The sequence below is a fragment of the Capricornis sumatraensis genome, chromosome 12, assembly GCF_032405125.1.
Source record: "Capricornis sumatraensis isolate serow.1 chromosome 12, serow.2, whole genome shotgun sequence".
NCBI classification, from domain to species: Eukaryota; Metazoa; Chordata; class Mammalia; order Artiodactyla; family Bovidae; genus Capricornis; species Capricornis sumatraensis.
Genome location: NC_091080.1, coordinates 55,799,149 through 55,820,752, shown reverse-complemented (window position 1 = coordinate 55,820,752; position 21,604 = coordinate 55,799,149). Strand labels below are relative to the sequence as shown.

The window sequence follows — 21,604 nt, the reverse complement described above, 5'->3', positions numbered from 1 at the left end:
CCACTGTTTATGTTTGTCTTTGCTTCGTTGCACAGCCAAGGCAATTTTTTCAACTGAGAACCAAGTCAAATAAGTGTGTTTTGAGTCCAGCTCTTTACCTAAAGATTTACTGTGACCTCAAGCATTTTATTTAATCATCCTGAACCTCAGTTTCCTCTTCTGTTAAAAGGAGAGGATTGTGTGACAGTGTTGCCTCATCAGCAAAATCTTTCCAATGTACGCTCATAACATACATGCTTATATGTATACACATCCATTGGGTATATGCCAAATTCTCTATTGTCCTTATATGACAGATATTGTATTTAATATGTGGTGTCACGTTCTTTGCTTATTATTTTTTCTACACACAATCCAATGAGAATATAAACTACCTGAGAATATATATTTGTATATGTTTTCTTCACCACTATATTGTCATAGTATACAACAATTCCTGGCATATTATAAGTGTTTGATATATAGTGAACAAAAAATGAATGACTTTTGTGTCTATTTTGCACTATCGCATTCTATGATTCAAATATATACAGAAAAATAAATTTTATTTTTTGTTCAGTTCAGTCATTCAGTTGTGTCCAATTCTTTGCGACCCCATGGACTGCAGCACTCCAGGCTTTCTGGCCATCACCAGCTCCTGGAGCATACTCAGACTCATGTCCATTGAGTCAATGATGACATCCAAACATCTCATCATATAGTATTTTATTCCTTTCCTATCTACCATATTTTTTGGCATTTGGCTCTCTTTATGTGATTACATATTGACATTTAAAATTTTATTTTCCATTTCTGTTTTTTTGTTTGATATAGCTGCATCATAATCTTAATAGTCCATGGTTTCTTCCTGTTTCTTTTCTGTGATTTTCAATATGCAGTATTAACTTGATTTTTTTGGATAAATAAGAACATGAAATCTTTTTTCAAAGCCTGAATTTAAACATGTTAATATTAACCCGAGTAAATGCACACCATGGAGGTAATTTTCAAAAGTGAATTTCACAGCCGAAGGCTATTTGCTATATTTAAAAATTAAGCCTTCTATTCTTAAATTCTTATACTTTAATTTTTTTAGACTTAAAGTGGATAAACATATGTTAATATACCAAATAATCCCCTGTAGAATTGACACACATAAGCCATTAAAAAACAAGTCATTTTTATATTTTTGTTTATTGCTGTTCTGTACCATAATCATAATTCAGATTTTTTTGTGAAAAGTAGCTCATTATAAGAAGACTTTAAAATAAAATTTCAGAATTTACCAAAGAGGAAAGTCAGTGTCTGTCAGACCATTTTAACTAAAGGCAGTTCTTCAGTGTTTAATTTGTTTTGAAAAATTGCATTTAGCCTACTAACTGGAGTCTTAAATGATTATTTTATATCTATATATCTATATAGATATGTACACATATAATATATATGTTATTGGAAGATAATTGCTTTATAATATTTTGTTGGTTTTTGCGATACATCAATATTAATAAGCCATAGGTATGCATATGTCCTCTCCCCTTTGAACCTTCCTCCTACCTCTTCCCATCCCTTTAGGTTGAAAAAACAAAAATATAGACCAATGGAACAAGATAGAAAGCCCAGAGATAAGCCCACATACCTATGAATACCTTATCTTTGACAAAGGAGGCAGGAATATACAATGGAGAAAAGACAGCCTCTTCTATAAATGGTGCTGGAAAAAATGGACAGCTACATGTAAAAGAATGAAATTAGAACAATTCCTGACACCATACACAAAAATAAACTCAAAGTAAATTAAAGACTTAAATGTTAGGCCAGGAACTATAAAGCTCTTACAGGGAAACGTAGGCAATACACTCTTTGACATATATCACAGCAAGATCCTCTTTGACCCACCTTCCAGAGTAATGGAAATAAAATAAATAAATAAATAATGGGACTTAAAAGCTTTTGCAGAGCAGAGGAAATAATTTATTATTTTAATTAAGAACAGCATTTAAGAAGGTATGTTTGCCCAGGTGTATTAGACCAAGTACATGTAAATAAGAGCATCTGTGACTTTTGACAATGATCCTAACATTCTGTACAATGTGAGGGAATGTACATGATAGACCATAGAAATGGTGCCATATTTTAATACTGAAGGAGATAATTGAAATTTAAGTCAGATTTTTGTGATCACAAGGGAAAAACAACATCACAATATTTTTTTTATATTACAGGGTAGTTTTGCAATTAGATAGCTATTTATTTTTAAATAAAGACCTTCCTAGAAGATAATTATTTTTAGTAGGTAGAGTTCTTTTTACATTGAAAATATTTAAAATATAATGGCTTTATTATAAATAAAGATAACTTGGATAGATATTACCTTTATAAGTTCATGATTTTTAAAAATTATGTTTCTGTTTTAAATTTAAAAAAAATTTGTTATTGAAATATAATCGATATGCAATGTTGTGCCTATCTCTGCTGCACAGCAAAGTTGTTTTATTTCTTTAAAAACCTTAGAAGAGATGGTACTTTCATCATTAGTCATTTATATTTTAACAAAGCATTTATCTTTTTAACATTGATGCTAGAAAAATTGTTGGAGAAAATAAAAATAATGAATATGACTGATTTATCCAAGTTGTCAACCTTTGTTAGCTTTAAACAAAAAACATAAAACTTGTATTTAGCACTTAATTCTGACATTGAATCACTGGTTCATTCAGTTCAGTTCAGTTCAGTCGCTCAGTCATGTCCAACTCTTTGCGAACCCATGAATCGCAGCACACGAGGCCTCCCTGTCCATCACCAACTCCCAGAGTTCACTCAAACTCACATCCATCAAGTCGGTGATGCCATCCTGCCATCTCATCCTCTGTCGTCCTCTTCTCCTGTCCCCAATCCCTGCCAGAGTCAAAGTCTTTTCCAGTGAGTCAACTCTTCACAGGAGGTGGCCAAAGTACTGAGGTTTCAGCTTTAGCATCATTCTTTCCAAAGAAATCCTAGGGTTGATCTCCTTCAGAATGGACTGGTTGGATCTCCTTTTAGTCCAAGGGACTCTCAAGTGTCTTCTCCAACACCACAGCTCAAAAGCATCAATTCTTCAGTGCTCAGCTTTCTTCTCAGTCCAACTGTCACATCCATACATGACTACTGGAAAAACCATAGCCTTGAATAGATGGACCTTTGTTGGCAAAGTAATGTCTCTGCTTTTGAATATACTATCTAGGTTGGTCATAACTTTCCTTCCAAGGAGGAAGCGTCTTTTAATTTCATGGTTGCAATCACCATCTGCAGTGATTTTGGAGCCCCCCAAAATAAAGTCAGCCACTGTTTCCACTGTTTCCCCATCTATTTCCCATGAAGTGATGGGATCAGATGCCATGATCTTAGTTTTCTGAAAGTTGTCCTTTAAGCCAACTTTTTCACTCTCCTCTTTCACTTTCATCAAGAGGCTTTTTAGTTCCTCTTCACTTTCTGCTATAAGGGTGGTGTCATCTGCATATCTGAGGTTATTGATATTTCTCCTGGCAATCTTGATTCCAGCTTGTGCATCTTCCAGACCAGCGTTTCTCATGATGTACTCTGCATGTAAGTTAAATAAGCAGGGTGACAATATACAGCCTTGACATACTCCTTTTCCTATTTGGAACCAGTCTGTTGTTCCATGTCCAGTTCCTGCTGTTGCTTCCTGACCTGCATACAGATTTCTCAAGAGGCAGGTCAGGTGGTCTGGTATTCCCATCTCTTTCAGAATTTTCCACAGTTTATTGTGATCCACACAGTCAAAGGCTTTGGCATAGTCAATAAAGCAGAAATAGATGTTTTTCTGGAACTCTCTTGCTTTTTCCATGATCCAGTGGATGTTGGTGATTTGATCCCTGGTTCCTCTGCCTTTTCTAAAACCAGCTTGAGCATCTGGAAGTTCACGGTTCACATATTGCTGAAGCCTGGCTTGGAGAATTTTGAGCTGGTTCATTAGGTTCATTAAATCATTAAGCTGGTTGTATTCTTTCATATTTTTCATTGATCACTTTATGATTGTAATAATTACAGTGGATAATTTTTGAAATAAAGAATGAATAAGGATGTTTAAATTGTACTTTATATTAAACTAGGAGTGTTGATACTGTCAGAACGTCAGTCCTCATTTCAAAACACAGTTTTTATTTTTCTTCTTCTAATTCACTAATCTAAAATAATAGTATCCATTTATTCTTGGATAAAGATGAGTGCTTATATTTAATTCCTGAAATTGAATTAAAATTAGAAATAAAATTCTCCATATCACTGCTCATCTTTGTAAGTTTTTTTTTTTTCATTGCCAGCAGCTGAAATTATAGTGGTCATTTTGACCTTGAAAATGTCCTACCATATCTGCCCATGAAAAACTGATGAAAGTTCTTTGAGTAGTATGTCTTCACTACATATAATAGAAGCTATGGAAACAATGATTTGATTTTGTATAGATAGTAGCTTTCAACACACCTGCCATTGGCATGTAATCTACCACTATGATATATCATTTCAGTGGTCCTTCCAATGTGTTCAGTCCTTTGTGATATGTAGTCCCTTGATTTAAAGTTGCTTTTCTCCATAATGTTCTTAAGGGGAACCTTGTAAATACTGAACATTACAATTATTTGTTAAACTTTAATAAATTGGACTAATGCCATCTTTTCAAACTATGCTTAATGGTGTCTATTTTGTGTATTGTTTCTGTTCATGCTATCTACTTAAATCATAGTTAGGATTGTTAAATCTTTATATCCAATCATAATATTCTGTGTTTACTCACCCCATACTAACTGAAGACTCAACATCTGTCAGGCATTAATGTGACTCTTTTATTAAAAAGAATAGTATAGGTTACAAGTAAGTGGGGAAAGTTGAAATTATAAAAATGTATTGATGCCCTTTTGTGTTAGGAATCTACTGTATGCATCATATACCAAATTATGCTTATTATGGCTGAGATTTCTAGCCTTTATTTTCTGAATCATACAGTTTGGCTTGTTTGGGACTTACTCTGTGGTTTTCGGTAGAAATACATTTTTAGTGCCAATACCTTTACGTTTTCTATATCCTCTTCAAGAATCATGGCTTAATCTCCTATTTTTCACATCAATGACATGCAAATCTTCCTTACTGGGCATCTGCCGACTATCCAAATTTCAGGGCCATATTTTCAATGCTTGTTATCAGCCTCATTTGAGTGCTTCTGAAATACCTCAAAGTTTAGAATAGAAAGGATTTTTATTCACAGTGAAATCTGATCTTCCTTATAAAGGTGATTAAAACCTTGGATTATGAGTTCAGAATTCTAAGATCTAAATCCCAGGGCAAGTTAAGTCAACTTTAATAATACTAGTGTGGATCTATCTCAGAGGTTCTAAAGATTTATTGAGATAGTGCATGTGAAAGCTGAATATAATGCCTGACGCATTGAAAGCAGGTGATATATATTTGGTATCATCATCATCATCATTGACTTGTTAATAATATCACCATATACCTAACTGTTATCTAGATACTGTAGTTATTTTTCATATTTTACTCTCTTCATCTCCATTTGTACCCAAATGATATCACATTGTAAGAAATTTATTTCCAAAAATATCAGACGTATTTTCTATTCTTCATCATCTCTTTTATTCCAGTCAAAGTATAAAAGTATGTGCATATACGCTGTATCTATTCTCTCTCTCTTCTGCTATAAGCTGGTTAAGAACAAAGATCATAGTGTATTATTTTTGAAATTCACATTGAAGTTTACCACATGTGAATATAAAAATTGGTCTGGGTTTGCAACTCTCAACTCAAGAACTGACAGAGCTAGTCCTACTTTGTTAAATGCTGAGGTTACAATGACTAGCAAAAGAGACATAAGCCTGATCATGTGGCACTTGCCTTAAGAGAAGAAATGTTGGCTTTTTTTCCTTAATAGCAATGGGGAACAATGCAAGTCCTCCAAGTAGGGGTGTGACAATGTAAGATTTGTAATTAAAAGTAATGATGGTCCCTGAATCTAATTACAGCAGCAGATAGAGAAACAGAGTAGAGATAAATTACCCAGATGAAATAAACAGGACATGAAAAAAAATTGGACATCGGTAGTATCCAGTGACAGAGAAGGCAATGGCAACCCACTGCAGCACTCTTGCCTGGCAAATCCCATGGACAGAGGAGCCTGGTAGGCTGCAGTCCATGGGGTCGCTAAGAGTTGGACATGGCTGAGCGACTTCACTTTCACTTTTCACTTTCATGCATTGGGGAAGGAAATGGCAACCCACTCCAGTGTTCTTGCCTTGAGAATCCCAGGGACGGGGGAGCCTGGCGGGCTGCCGTCTATGGAGTCACACAGAGTTGGACACAACTGACGTGACTTAGCAGCAGCAGCATCCAGTGAAAGAGGGGGAGACAAAGATGATTCCTAGGTTTCCAGCTTATACAACTAGTTGGTCATGTCATTCTTTGAGGTTAACTAGGTTTAGGGAGAAGATAATTTAACTTAGATCCATGCATATGAGAAATATCAAAATTCCCATAATCCTGCTATATTACCTGTAAGGGTTTATGCTTTGTGGAAAATTCAGTAGCATTTTGGCTCAAGTAAGATTCTTAGTTTCAACATGTATGATCAGCAGAGGCAGGATAGAGATGATAGAAAGAAGGGAATTGGATGAAAGCAGTCAAGAGGCACAAACTTCCAATTATAAGATAAATACTAGGAATGAATGTAAATATGATAAATATAATTAACACTGGTATTATATTTGGAAGCTGTTAGGAGAATAAGTTGTGTAAGACCTTTCATCATAGAAATCTTTTTATTTCTATTTCCTTAATTTTGCAAAGATATGAGATGATGGATGTCCACTAAATTTATCGTGATAATCATTTTATGACATTTATGACAATCATTTTGTGACATATGACATTTTATGACATATGACAAGTTATTATGATATATATGTTAAACTTTTACAATACTGTATGTCAATTATATCGCAATGAAACAGAAGAAAAGAAAGTAAAATTGAAAATATTATATGAAAGACTAAGGGTTAATACTGATTTTAACTTACCATGAGCAACACTTACACATGAACATAAAATTGTTAGTATTATATACCATGGCATTGAGCACTCTACTAACATTATAGAAAGCAGATTAACTTGAAATTTTATTTGATATAATTATAAATCTATAGGAAAATTACAATATCTTTAGAGAGGAGAATTTCTAGTTCATTTGTTTGCTTAATGGAAAAACAATTTGATGAGTTAAAATGGGAAAAGGTAGCAATTCACTGACATTGACAATGAGAAAGGTTAAAAGATACAGTTAAATTAGTATGGATACATTATACCAAATTGCTTTACATTATACCAGATGCATTATTTTTAGACTGGAAAGCTTAAATATGTTCCTAATAATGTTATTTCTACACTGTCTGTTATAGGATTACTAGTTTAACTATGGAAATTAACCAATCTGTTGCAATATCTTAATTTCCACTAAATAGACACATTTGACTCTTGCTTACAGTCATCCACATCAGCAAGACACCCAAATATTTAGGCAATACAATTAATCTGGATACTATTTCTTTCCTCATACTGAGTTCAATGTAACTATTTACCATTCTGAGTTTGTATTTGTTTGTTTTGCAGGATCTGTTTTACCTGGTTAACACTTAGAACATGGTGCTAATAAGTCCAAAGAAAACAACCGGATCAAAAAGCAAAGTGTTTTCTGATATAATTATCTGTCTTCTCCACATAAAGTATTTAAACTTTTATCTTTATAGTAATAGTGTTCTTTCTCTTAAATTTCATCAAAACTTTCTGAAATGGTATAAAATAAGGGAAAACTCATAAAGTACTGTATTCTTTATATAATAACACATTCTAGTAACTTTCATGAGTACAAAATTGAGGTTATTTAAAATGGAAACTATTGTCTATTTTAAGTTAACTAATGCTGTTTCAGTTTTACATGATTCCTTCAAGATTCTCAGTGTAATTATTTTTAAATAATGTCTGCCTGTTCTTTAAGACTTCATTTATATATCCCATCTGACATTAATGACTTGAACTTCAGCTTTGGTTTTATAATTTGTTTCTTATTATTGCAAGTTCAACAGTCATTAGCCATGGTAAATGATATTCAAGCAAAATGAAAAAAAAAAAAACACTGTTCTGATTTCCAGTTTTCTGTGTGCCACTTTGTGCAGAACATTAACTTTTGCTACTTTTGACAGCATTGTGGATTATGCAAGGCAAAAAGGATCTTAACTAGATGAAAGGTAGTTTATATCATAGTTCTAATGAGTCTAAGAACACTGGTAGCAACCAAGAGCACCAGTATTATATTACCACCATTGCATGTAAAATAAAATGTTTCAAAACAGCTCTGCATTCAAAATAAAGTAGAAGGTAAAATAGAAAGCTACTTGTATGGTAAGAGTTTTAAACTTCTAGTTCACAAATATGTAACACTCAGAGTTAGGTTTGCTTAATGACAGAAAACTAAAGAAAATGTCTAGTTATTTCTGGAAAAGAACATATCTTCCTAAATAACTCATATTTATTGACAGTGGGATAGTTAGAATTCATGAAAATATTATTCTTTCTCTCTAAGAAAAAAATTGCACTTTCAAATCAAACAGGCTATATGTGCAAATATAAATTTTAGACTCTGGAAATGGCCTACTCTGTGGGCATTATTGTGCAATATCATTATTGTGTTTGTGCTGTTTTCTTTGCTAAACCACTATACTTAAACTGGAAAGTTTAAAATTGTGCTCCAATTAATTGTATCCTTTACAGATTACCTCTTCCTCATTTTAAAATAAAGCAATTTGATTAAGTTGAACCAAAAACCAGATGATTTAAGTGTTTCTATTTTCTAAAATATGTCACTTAGCTCAGATCATTATCCAGAAAAACAATTTAAAATATTACATTATAATAATTCGTGACAGAACTGTGTCCCTTACTTATGCAAAATACTTGTATGCTGACAGGTCATATAACACTTTTTATTACAGTGAAGTTTATCCTCTAAAAGATAACTTGTTTATTCTCACCTACTTCTGAAGTATCAGCTAAACATCTGTAGCAACTGAGACTAGTATTTACTTTTCCTTGGTAGTCTTGATTCTATTTTTAAGATGGCGATGACATCCTTCTAAGTGGTCTCCAATGGTATGGAGTAAATGCCTGCTCTAGCCATCATTTTCATTGTAAACGAATCTTGACAAAGTCAAGTTCCCGTCACAGCCTATCAGCATCACTCACTAAGCTGTGGTGTGACCATTAGTCCCTTTGAGACTTGCCTCCTTTATCAGGGTCAGCCTGTGGGAAAATCTGAACAAAAAGTTACATGTCAACTAGGTATAAAAGAAAATAGCATTTAAATATACTTTTACTCTTTTAATGCATGATAGTTTCAAAGACATTTCATTTTTACAGATCACTTTAACTTTGTGCATGATTATTTTATATGTGCTCATGTGCATTTAAAAATATGGTGACCTTCTCTTTTGGAACCTCTTTCTTATTAGATATGTTTAGTATTCAATAATAAATATAATTATTTCAGGTAGGATTTTAATTACTACCCCTGATATATATACCCAAAATTTTCTTTTCTTTTTTTTTTTTTACTTAAAGAGAAACAGTAATAACATCCTCCAAAATATTTTTCCTTTCTTATCTAAAAGTTGTGTTCTATAACATGATCTTTATTTCATTAATAATTATCCCCACATTTAATCATTCTTTATTTTTTACTAATGTAATCTTTTTTCTTTGAATTTCTGTCTTAGTTGGTAATTTAAAGTTTCAGTTGATTTGTGAAGTAGCATTTCAAAAATTGAGCATTCATATTTCTTTCATTTCAGTTTTTCTAATGAACTAGTTACTAAAATTCTACTTAGAATACAGTCAAGTTTGTGGTTAGTTCTATTGAATAATCTAAATAACAATATATTAAATAGGAGTTTTCCTATGGTTACACACGAGACAAAAGGACTGAATACACCTCAATTTTAAAAAAGTAAAAATCATTCAGTACTTCTTAATAGCAGCTGAACCGAAGTTGCTACCTTAACGATCACTCCGGACTCCACCAATTTCCTCCTCTTCCATTTATAGGAGAGGACGACCACCATGGGAGAGGATGTTTGGAAAAAAAAAAAAAAACAACAACAACAAACTTGTAGTGAAAAGGCAGAACCTAATAGAGGCCACTGTGACTTAGTGATTCCTATTTGAGGGTCCTTTCTCACCACCAAGTGCTGAGAGAGGAGAGAGAATTACTCAAGGATTACAGATACCTCCACCTCATTTCATAGCTGAACGTCTGCTGTGGCTGAACAGTTTTCTGTACATGGTTGAGCAGGGGAAGAGAAGATTGAGGAGAGGTGGCAAAATAGAGAGAATTGACATCATCAGAACTAAAGGATACACATCAAGAGAAGAGCCTTAGTATCAAAAGACCATGAAAATAGAAAGCCCAGAGATAAATCCATGCACCTATAGACACCTTATTTTTTACAAAGGAGGCAAGAATATACAATGGAGAAAAGACAATCTATTTAACAAGTGGTGCTGGGAAAACTGGTCAACCACTTGTAAAAGAATGAAACTAGAACACTTTCTAACACCATACACAAAAAATAAACTCAAAATGGATTAAAAATCTAAATGTAAGACCAGAAAGTATAAAACTCCTACAGGAAAGCATAGGCAAAACAGTCTCTGACATAAATCACAGCAGGATCCTCTATGACCCACCTCCCAGAGTAATGGAAATAAAAGCAAAAATAAACAAATGAGACCTAATGAAACCTAAAAGCTTTTTCACAATGAAGGAAACTATAAGCAAGGTGAAAAGACAGTCTTCAGAATGGGAGAAAATAATAGCAAATGAAGCAACTGACAAAGAATCTCAAAAATATACAAGCGGCTCATGCAGCTCAATTCCAGAAAAACAGATGACCCAATCAAAAAATGGACCAAAGAACTAAACAGATATTTCTCCAAAGAAAACATACAGATGGCTAACAAACACATGAAAATATGATCAACATCACTCATTATCAGAGAAATGCAAATCAAAACCACAATGAGGTACCATCAAACACTGGTCAGAGTGGCTGCTATCAAAAAGTCTACAAACAATAAATGCTGGAGAGGGTGTGGATAAAAAGGAACCCTATTACACTGTCGGTGGGAATGCAAACTATTACAGCCACTATGGAGAACAGTGTGGAGATTCCTTAAAAATCTGGAAATAGAACTCCCATATGACCCAGAAATCCCACTGATGGGCATACATGCCAAGGGAACCAGAAATGAAAGAGACACATGTACCCTAATGTTCCTCACAGCACTGTTTACAATAGCTAGGACATGGAAGCAATCTAGATGTCCATCAGCAGACGAATGGATAAGAAAGCTGTGGTACATATACACAATGGAATATTACTCAGCCATTAAAAAGAATGCATTTGAATCAGTTCTAATGAGGTGGATGAAACTAGATCCTATTATATAGAGTGAAGTAAGTCAGAAAGAGAAACACCAATACAGTATATTAACACATATATATGGAATTTAAAAAGATGATAACAATGATCCTATATGCGAGACAGCAAAAGAGACACAGATGTAAAGAACAGACTTTTGGACTCTGTGGGAGAAGGTGAGGGTGGGATGATTTGAGAGAATAGCATTGAAACGTTTATAACCCAGGTCTCACACATTGCAGGTAGACGCTTTAACCTCTGAGCCACCAGGGAAGCCAACATGTATATTACCATAGGTGAAATAGATCGCCAGTCCAAGTTTGATGCATGAGACAGGGTGCTCAGGGCTGGTGCACTGGGATAACCCTGAGGGATGGGATGGGGAGGGAGTTGGGAAGGGGGGTCAGGATGGGGAACACATGTACACCTATGGCTGATTCATGTCAAAGTATGGCAAAAACCACTATAATAGTGTAAAGTAATTAGCCTCCAATTAAAATAAGTTAATTAAGTTTAAAAATACCATGATGTTTAGGGAGCTGGCTGCTTCTGCTAAGTCGCTTCAGTTGTGTCAGACTCTATGCGACCCCATAGACAGCAGCCCACCAGGCTCCACCGTCCCTGGGATTCTCAAGGCAAGAACACTGGAGTGGGTTTCTATTTCCTTCTCCAATGTATGAAAGTGAAAAGTCAAAGTGAAGTCGCTCAGCCGTGTCCAACTCTTTGGGACCCCATGGACTGCAGCCTACAAGGCTCCTCTGTCCATGGGGTTTTCCAGGCAAGAGTACTGGGGTGGGTTGCCAGTCCCTTCGCCTTAGGGAGCTTGCTGCTGCTCCTGCTAAGTCGCTTCAGTCGTGTCCGACTCTTCGCAACCCCATAGACGGCAGCCCACTAGGTTCCCCTGTCCCTGGGATTCTCCAGGCAAGAACACTGGAGTGGGTTGCCATTTCCTAGAAGAGCACAAAGCTGAAGGAAATTTTCATTGTCAAGGACCTGTGCAATTAGGAGGTCTCGCTAGATGACCCCGACAAATGATCAGACATTACATCTCAGGGGATACTCCGGATATAGGCAGCTGCCACGTTGTAGATGTCAGTGACGAATAAGCACAGCACAGTGTGGGCAGAAGTTGAGCAGGGGCCGGTTGGATGGGAGAAGACACCTTCCTTTTCTTACCAGGAGAAGGGAGAAGAATGGATGACAAGCTGTCCAAGCCCCTCTGATTTCCAGCTACCTAGGTTCTGGGGCTAGCAGGTGGTGATGGAAAGGAGGATGCAGAGAGTAGTGTAAAATAGAATGAATTTTTGTATGCTCAAAATCTGCTCAAGGTTATTAAGGAGTAGAAGAGGGAGTCTTGACAGAGCATATTTGAAGGCCATAGTTGGAATGAAATGTTTATATTTGCTACCTATCATTTTTCTTTGATAACCTGGTTATCTTTAGAGTAGAGATAGTGTCAAAATTTATCGGTTTCTTCCCAAAGTAGTCCATTTCTCTGTATACCAGATCCATCATAAAATATATATCATATAATACCTTAAAAACATAAAATGGAGGCATAGAAATAAAGCATATGAGTTACAAAAAGACTAAGATAGTCCACCAACTATTTACGTTTTCAGAAAATATAACTACGTCTTAAAGTTGGGATGGAGATATAAGCAGGAAATCTCCCATACATGTTCCTTATGAACTTGAATTTCAGTAACACTGAACTGCAAAATCAGGGTTCCCACATGGCTCAGTGGTAAAGAATCTGCTTGTCAATGCAGGAGATGCGGGTTCAATTCCTTGGTAGGGAAGATCTCCTGGAGAAGATGTAGTCGCAACACACTCTAATATTTCCTGCCTGGAGAATTTCCATGGACGGAGGAGTCTGGTGAGGCTACAGTTCATGGAGTCACAAAAAGGACACAACTTAGTGACTAAACAACAATAAAACCTTAAAATCATCTTATTTATCCTTAAGAAATACACAGCTTTTACAGGAAAGGAAAGCTAAACACACACAATCACTTTTTGTATATAAGTTCCATATATTTGCACATATGTAATCATAGATATATTCTTACTATCAATATAATTAAGCAGAGTAAATAAATTGTTTCAGATTATATAAATACACAATAAATAGCTTTTAGCTAGAGACAAAATTGGTAATCAGGTGTTAATTTCAATTTTTCCTCTTGCATTCATATGCCCACTTAATCTGGTTGTGGTAAAATGGTGCATTTGCTAATTTTTTATCCATCAAACCACACCAAATCACACACATTAGGAGCTGATCTGCCTGATGCTTGTAGTTACACTACTTAATTTCATCATATAATAGCTGCCTGTGTGTTCTGCTGTCAGTCAGAGCACAGATTTATTTCCACCTGTGTAAGCAGGTGTCTAGCCTGAAATGCTCCCAGTGCTTCTCCACAATCTCTGTTTAGGATTAGGTATGGGAGATTGTCTCTCCCTTTAATTCTTGCCCCCACAACACATTAAAATATCCATATGAGGTCTAAATAATCAAACAGAAGATGTGCTGAGCCTTTTCACAAACTCATGACCATTTTTCTTGGTTTGGAATAATTTTATACATTTATCAAATGTCTGAGTTTCTGCACACTTGCCTCCACTCCATATTATAGAGTATATGTTTTTGAGGATGCTAGGACTAGGTCAAGGTTTATTTGTACTCCAGTGTAAAATCAAAGAAATGGTGGGATTCCACTAGACTGGAAGAGGAGAGAAGAATCAGTTCTTTTCTGCTTCTCTCCAACTCCCCTTACCACATGCTGGGCTTCCTTTGTGGCTCAGGTTGTAAAGAATCCACCTGCAATGTGGGAGACCTGGGTTCGATTCCTGGGTTGGGAAGATCCGATGGAGAAGGGAAAAGCTACCCCTCCAGTATTCTGGCCTGGAGAATTCCACGGGCTGTATAGTCCAGGAGGTCACGCAGAGTCCGACACAATTGAGTGACTTTCACTCTCACCACTTTAGGACTTTCCTTATGTAGGAAATCTGCTGTCTCCTGTAAGTTTTCATTCAGACTTAATAATAAAGTAATCTCAAAGATATACATGCATATGCATGTTTGTGTGTAGGCTCATATGTAGATACTGGCTTATATCATTAAATATATTGATTTAAAGCAAAGCAGTTGAAAATTATACCTTTAATAAATATGGGCATGTCTTGTTCTGTGGCCTATTTTCAATTCTTATTTATTCATGCTAATAGAGGAGCAAGATGTTATAAATTATGCAAAAATCACTTACAGCTGACTTGGTTATATATTGTATATTTTTCATCAGACTTAGTTTCTTAATTGTTTGCTCTATTTATTACCCAAATGAGTTAACATCATGAGTATTTAACAAATGATGATTGGCGGAGATGGCTAGGAGCGTTTTATGTAGTGAGAAAATCCAATCAACGGAAAATTCGAATATGGATGACTGATATTTACCCTTACCCAAGGACTGATATCCCATGATTCAAAAGAGATGTGGAAATAAGTAGTATTTTGTCTATAATATCTTACCAGGATGATTTAATCAGAATTTTAACTTTATATTTTGTACCTTGATAATGTGAAAAAATAAGTGCTTCTTTACTAATTTGAGAGGGAAACTGAAGTATATTTAGAAAATGTCTTTTTCCCATTTATTAACTAGTAATTAAGATGTAAATAAAAGAATTTGGCTCAACTGAACAGAGAAACCAAAGTAGGTAGTAGGTATAAGCAGAACTCAAATTCAGTCCAAAATAATGAATGTGAAAATTTTACCTCAAAAATGCGATCTAATGTGCAAATGCAATCCTTGGGTATTTTAAATGAAATAGAAAAAATAATTCATTATATATAAATTTCCAATGTAATTTTCATATTCAAATAACATTTATTCCAGTGCATTATTTTTATATGCAAATAGTTGGTGTTTATGCTTTAACTCTTATTTTAACTGATAACATAAAAAGTAAATAAATAATGAAGACTTTTGTACATACTTTGATAATGGCAATATTAAAAGAAAATGTTTCAAATGTTTTATCACTGAATATTTTATTGACATAATATGTTCAAAATTTATATACTTATAAATTCTCCATGTTTGACTAGGACCTTGTTATAAAGTATCAGAAAAGTCATGAATAGAGAAATAAGCTATATAAATTTGAAAATAGAAGTCAACTTTTATATCATAATGTAGTAGCAAGCTGGAGAAATTTGTCTTATGTGAGTCATTTTTGTATGAAGCTATAAACTTCCCTTTTTTTTCTTTTTTAAGCCCAAAACTGTAATGGTTTCTTGTAAAATAATATAGATAAGAAAGATATTCATTTTAATTGATTCTTTTCATTGTTTAATAAAATTTCTTTGTTTGATTGCTGAAGAATTTGAATTGAGTTTTCATTATCCACTTCTGAACAATTTACTCTAAGATCCAGACAGTATTAAGCTAATGAATTTGAATTTATATTGAACCTTAACTGTCTTCATGAAGTAAATGGAAAAAAAATCATGGCAATAACTAAGTATTTATGTCGTAGAGATTTTACAATGAGGCTTTAAATAGTGCTAAAGTGTTTAAGTTGGAGTTTTACCAATTTTGCTATTTCTAAGCATATTATATGAAAAGATGGTTTCTTTTCCTTTTTAAGAAATGGAAATTCATAAACCAACAGGGATGTTACAGAAAATTTCTTTCAAGTGGGTAGTTTGTACATTCAGTAGATTCACTTAAGCAATAACTGTTAAAATAATTTAATCTGAGAACATGCCTACATTAAAATGATATATAAAAATCTTTCAAGGCGTATCCTATTAAGTGTTTCAACATTCTCTTGATCCAAAACATTGTCACAATTTTAAGATGCATGCCCTCAGATGCATTGTTCTGACTTTGGCATTGGTATTGCCACAATTATAAACTTGTTTCTCTGTAATTGAAAACATTGAAAATTGATACACATACATTTAATTTATTGCTCTGATATTATTATCTTTTGTAAAGTGATCTTTGGGTTCTCTGTATTCTATCTAATCAAATTGGGCATTTAATAATTCCATGTTTAGCATTTTCCATGGAATTAAGTTAGGAAAGTTAACTCTGAAGAGTGACTAGGATTCCATTAAGCAAGGATAACTTTGCATTCTATAACTATCACTGTGATTCAGGCCCAAGAGGTAATGAATTCTTGAGGTACATAATAGAGTCAATTTTATATTAAATTGGTTAGTCAAACAGTATTAAACCCCACAAATAGGCTACCTATTGTAGAAATGTCATTTTTCAAAAACTACATTCAAGAAATAGAAAAACAAAAGGAAAATATGGTTTAGGAGAAACTTATTTACTTGAATAAGCTTATTTCCCAAGAAATCACTTAGCCACTTTCCAAATGTGATATGTTTTTTGAAACATCATTTCAAATTAGTTATTAGAAGATTTGGAATAATACTGTAGACAAATAATTTATATTCATTCCCCACAGGCAGCAGTGATGGTTCTTGGGATAAAGAAACACTGTACTCTTCCCCACCTCAGGGATCTAAGGCTTCTGTTACCCACCCCCGCATACCTGGAGTGCATAGCCTTCCAGTTAGTCATCCTCTCCACCATCTTCAGCAGAGCCACCTTCTGCCAAATGGTACGATGGCATTTTTTAGCACTAAAAATAATAGCTGTAAAGGAAAAAAAAAGTAATAATCAGATAGTAAAATATAGGTCATAGTTGAAATGTATATTACATTTAGATAGTTAATTATGATAAAGAAAACCATAGTATTTAAAACAAGAATTAGATTGATCAGAATAATGTAGCAAAAAATTAACTGTTTTTATTAAACACCAAAGAAGAGTGGTGAGTGATAAAACATGGCACCAAACTGGTTAGTTTTTACTTTAATTTCCCTGAGTGATAAATGGGCATTGTTGCATACAAGAGGACAAATATTTTTCCTTTGATTGTCATTATTAGAGCATTTTAAAATACTTCAATTTTCAATGATTATGTTCTTAACCATTTTAATTAGTGAGATATACTGTTTCATCATTCTATTTGAATAGAGAAATAATGATACATGTGTATTTTTTACAGGACTGGAGCTTCCTTTTATGATGATGCCCCACCCTCTAATTCCTGTCAGCCTACCTCCAGCATCTGTCACCATGGCAATGAGCCAGATGAACCATCTTAGCACCATTGCAAATATGGCGGCGGCAGCACAAGTTCAGAGTCCCCCATCCAGAGTTGAGACATCTGTTATTAAGGTAATTGTTTAATTATACGACTGATTTGCCAAAGCCAAGATCATCTTAAGTCACCATCACTCAATCCATTTTTCTTATTCCACAAGTAGTTCTAACTTTAAAAAGCTAAGTGATATAGTAAATAGATTATAAGAAAAGGTCACCTATAGTAATTAGAACCATGGGCAGGCTAGGTTAACGTAAAGTTCTCTATTATATCTACTAAGAGGGAGATGAACATAGAGTATTAAATGATATATTTCAAATTTTGTGTATGTGCTTGTAAGTATGGTTGTGTTTGTGTTCATGGGTATGTGTGCATATTTGTGTTTTGTTATGAGCCTTAAGGTATGGAAATTAGTATCTGATTTGTTTTCAAAAGACCACAAGGTTAAATTATGTTTCTGCCACTTAACTAGCTCTGTCATCTTGATTTAACTCAATCTTTCTGATTGTTTCTATACCTAAATATGAATAATATAGTGTGGATATAAAAAACTAAATGAAATAATAAAATTGGAAGGGTTTTGTAGATTAAAAAATAAACAGGAAGTGGAAGATAACATTATTGTTATACAAACATCACATGTGTATATATGTACACAATTCTCTGACTGTCTCTGTATATGTGTGTGGGAGGTATGTTTACATTTTTAAATGTGTGTGTAACTGTATATACTTTCTCATTCATATTACTTTATAATGTATTTTTAAATCAAAGTACTTTAAATGCATTGACAGAATAGACTATCAATTTTTAAACTAAGTAAAAGACACCTCACACTGCATTATCCGTATTTGACATAATTATTATCCTGTTTTTCTGAATATAAAACATGTGAGTTTAGGGGAGTCTCTGGAGCATGTTTTACATAAATGGCCTTGTTACAATTTTTATTCATTGCTTGTGGGAATGCAGAATTTAATGCCCATTTTAGTATACAGTTTGGTGGTTTCTAATGAAACTAAAGATGCTCTTACCATGCAGTCATATGATTTTTACCCAAAGGAGTTTAACATTAATGTATACACAAAAATTTGCACATGGACATTTATAGAATTTGTTTTCATAATTGCCGAAACTTGGAAGCAACCAAAATGCCCTTCAGTAGTTGACTGGATTAAAAAAAAAATGTGTATGTCCATCTGCTATGACTATGTTTTTTACCGTTTGTGACAACATGAATGACCCTGGAGGGTATTATATTTAGTGAAATAAAGCAGGCAAAGAGAGGCAAATACTGTGTTGTTTTACTTTTAATTAGAGTCTTAAAAAATAAAACAAATGAACAAACACAACAGAAATAGATTCACAGATAACAGAAATCAAACTAGCATTTACCCGAGGGAAAAGGGTTGGGCAAGGAGCAACTAGGTGAAGGGGGTTAGAGGCACCGAACTGTTAGGTACAAATAAACATGCAACAAACATATGGTGTACAACACAGAAATAACATATTTTATAATAATTGTATATGGAAAATAATATATAAAATATCAAGTTGCTATGATATACATCTGAAAAAATACAATATTGTAAGTCAACTATGTTTCCGAAAAATAAATTAACATTTATTAAATGGGTAAGCCATGGTTCAGTAAGAGATCATATGAAAAACTGAAATAGAGAAGTTTATTAATCATAGGACCTGGAGGAAGTATTGATACTTGGCATGCCTCCAGGGACCGGACAGGGAGGTTAAGATGGAGTACAGACAGAGAGGGCAAGGCAGGACCTGAGGCAAATGCCTTGTTAGGATCCATGGATGAGTACTTTGGGGCTTCCAAGCTAAGGCTGGATTGGTCGATTCAAACCAAAGAGTAGGGTTTTGGTAAGCCTCCCAGGGATCTTATCTAAGAAGACTGTTGATCACAAGGGCTGTTGAGGAAATTATACCAGGAACTTATATTTGTTCATTACTCTGGCATGCACTAGCATAAAGGGGCTAGTGTAAATTTAAGGTCCCTGCAGTCCATTTGGTCAAAAAAAAAAATGGATGCTGAGGCAGTAATACTAAGGAGTAGCTTAGCCGAATTCTCACTACCATACAAAGGAATATTATTAAGAGCTAAAAAGAAATGAAAAGAAACCATGAAAAGCCATGAAAAGAAACTCAAGCGCATACTGCTAAGTTAAAGAAGATAGTTTGAAAAGGTTTCGCACTATATGGTTTCAAGTGTAGGACATGCTGGAAAAGTCAAAACTGTGGTGATCCTAAAAACAGCAGTTCACAACTGTCCAGGCCATAGAGGGAACCAGTACATGACCTGTTAGGAACTGGCCACATAGCAGGAGGTGAGTGGGGGCAAGCTAACAAGGCTTCAACTGTATTTACAGTCACTCCCCATCATTCACGTTATTGCCTGAATTCAGGAATACAAACTGGGGCTCCCAATTATTCTGCATTATAGAGAGCTGTATATTTACTTCATTACATATCGCAATGTAATAATAATAAACATAAAGTAAAGAATGAATGTAATGTGCTTGAATCATCCCCAAATTATCTCCAACCCTATCCGTGGAAAAATTGTCTTCCACAGAACTGGTCCTTCGTGCTAAAATGTTGAAGATCACTGCAAAAAATATCAGTGGTGGCTAGTGGGTGGGAGCAGGGGAAGAATAGAGAATGGAGAGTTTTTACGGCTATGGAAATACCTTGTATGATACTGTGATGGTTTTAAGGTATTATGCAGTTTATAAAGGTCTAGTTATTACTTATGTAAAAAGTTGAGTAATATGCAAATAGGATTTTTTTAAAACGTAATAGTGGCTCTGCAAACAAAGAGGAATGGAATCCCCGTTTTATGTCTCCTGCATTGGCAGGTGAGTTCTTTACTACTAGCGCCACCTGGGAAGCCCCAAACAAAGATGAGCTTATGTTCCTTATGTAATTTTCAGAAGTACCCTTACCAGAGAAAAATAACAAATATCATAGGAGACCCAGATGAACTAATAAAACATCCTTACATACTTTATTGAGAGAATGCCAGTAAATGCTACATTGTCATTAGTCAAAGAACTGAGAAGAGAACTTTTTCAAATCCTGAGTGACTTTTAACTACTAGATAATTTGTTAATTTGTTAATCACAGTATCAATTCAACTTACAATCATTTCTGGTAATAGTTATTACTGAGAACTTAGCATTCTTATTGCCTTGCTCATTTGAAGCAGTGTTTAGAAAACTCTCATTATACATATTAATTAAAATTATTTTAGAGGAAAATTTTATTTTCCCCAAAGAAAATGTTTAACTCTTATGTCATATCAAATAGTGTGGGGCCAAGTGGATAATTAGAATATAGTCTACAATTTGGTTGCCTGAAAAGATCCTAAATATAAAGGCCAATTAAAAGTGAAATGTTAAATACCAAAAAAGATTTAATGTATTGGGAAAAAAAGATAAAACAAGAAAAAATAGGGATCATCCCTATATGGGAATGTGCTAGTTACATTTTTTAATAGTAATGATAAAAATTAAAACTCAACCTAAATAAAAATGGAAATAAGAATTTATTGAACAAAAGAGAAACAAAAACACAGCTCTTAGTGTTACATATATATATATATATATATTTTAATTGTTATCCTTGCCTATTAATTACAAGAACCATAATGATTTTCTCATAATTTATTTTTGAAAATGTAGGTACTGGTTCAAGCACTAGAATAGGGTCTACAAGCTGCTGAACTTGAGTAAATCTACTGTGCTGCCAATTTTTAAATGGACTATTAGTTAAGAATGACCTTACCTTTTTAAATGGTTGGAAAAAATCAGAAGAAAACTCTTTTATAACGCATGAATATCATATGGAATTCAAATTTTGGTATCCATAAATAAACT

At 34.1% G+C, this 21,604-nt stretch overlaps 1 protein-coding gene across 1 annotated transcript in view; it reads left to right on the top strand.

The window, feature by feature from the left end:
- Positions 1–21,604, top strand: part of DACH1 (dachshund family transcription factor 1) — a 456,840-nt gene that overhangs the window by 294,864 nt on the left and 140,372 nt on the right. The window contains exons 4-5 of the mRNA XM_068984532.1: positions 17,001–17,156; positions 17,607–17,779. Coding sequence (XP_068840633.1) covers positions 17,001–17,156; positions 17,607–17,779 — 329 coding nt within the window. The remainder of the gene's footprint in view (positions 1–17,000; positions 17,157–17,606; positions 17,780–21,604) is intronic.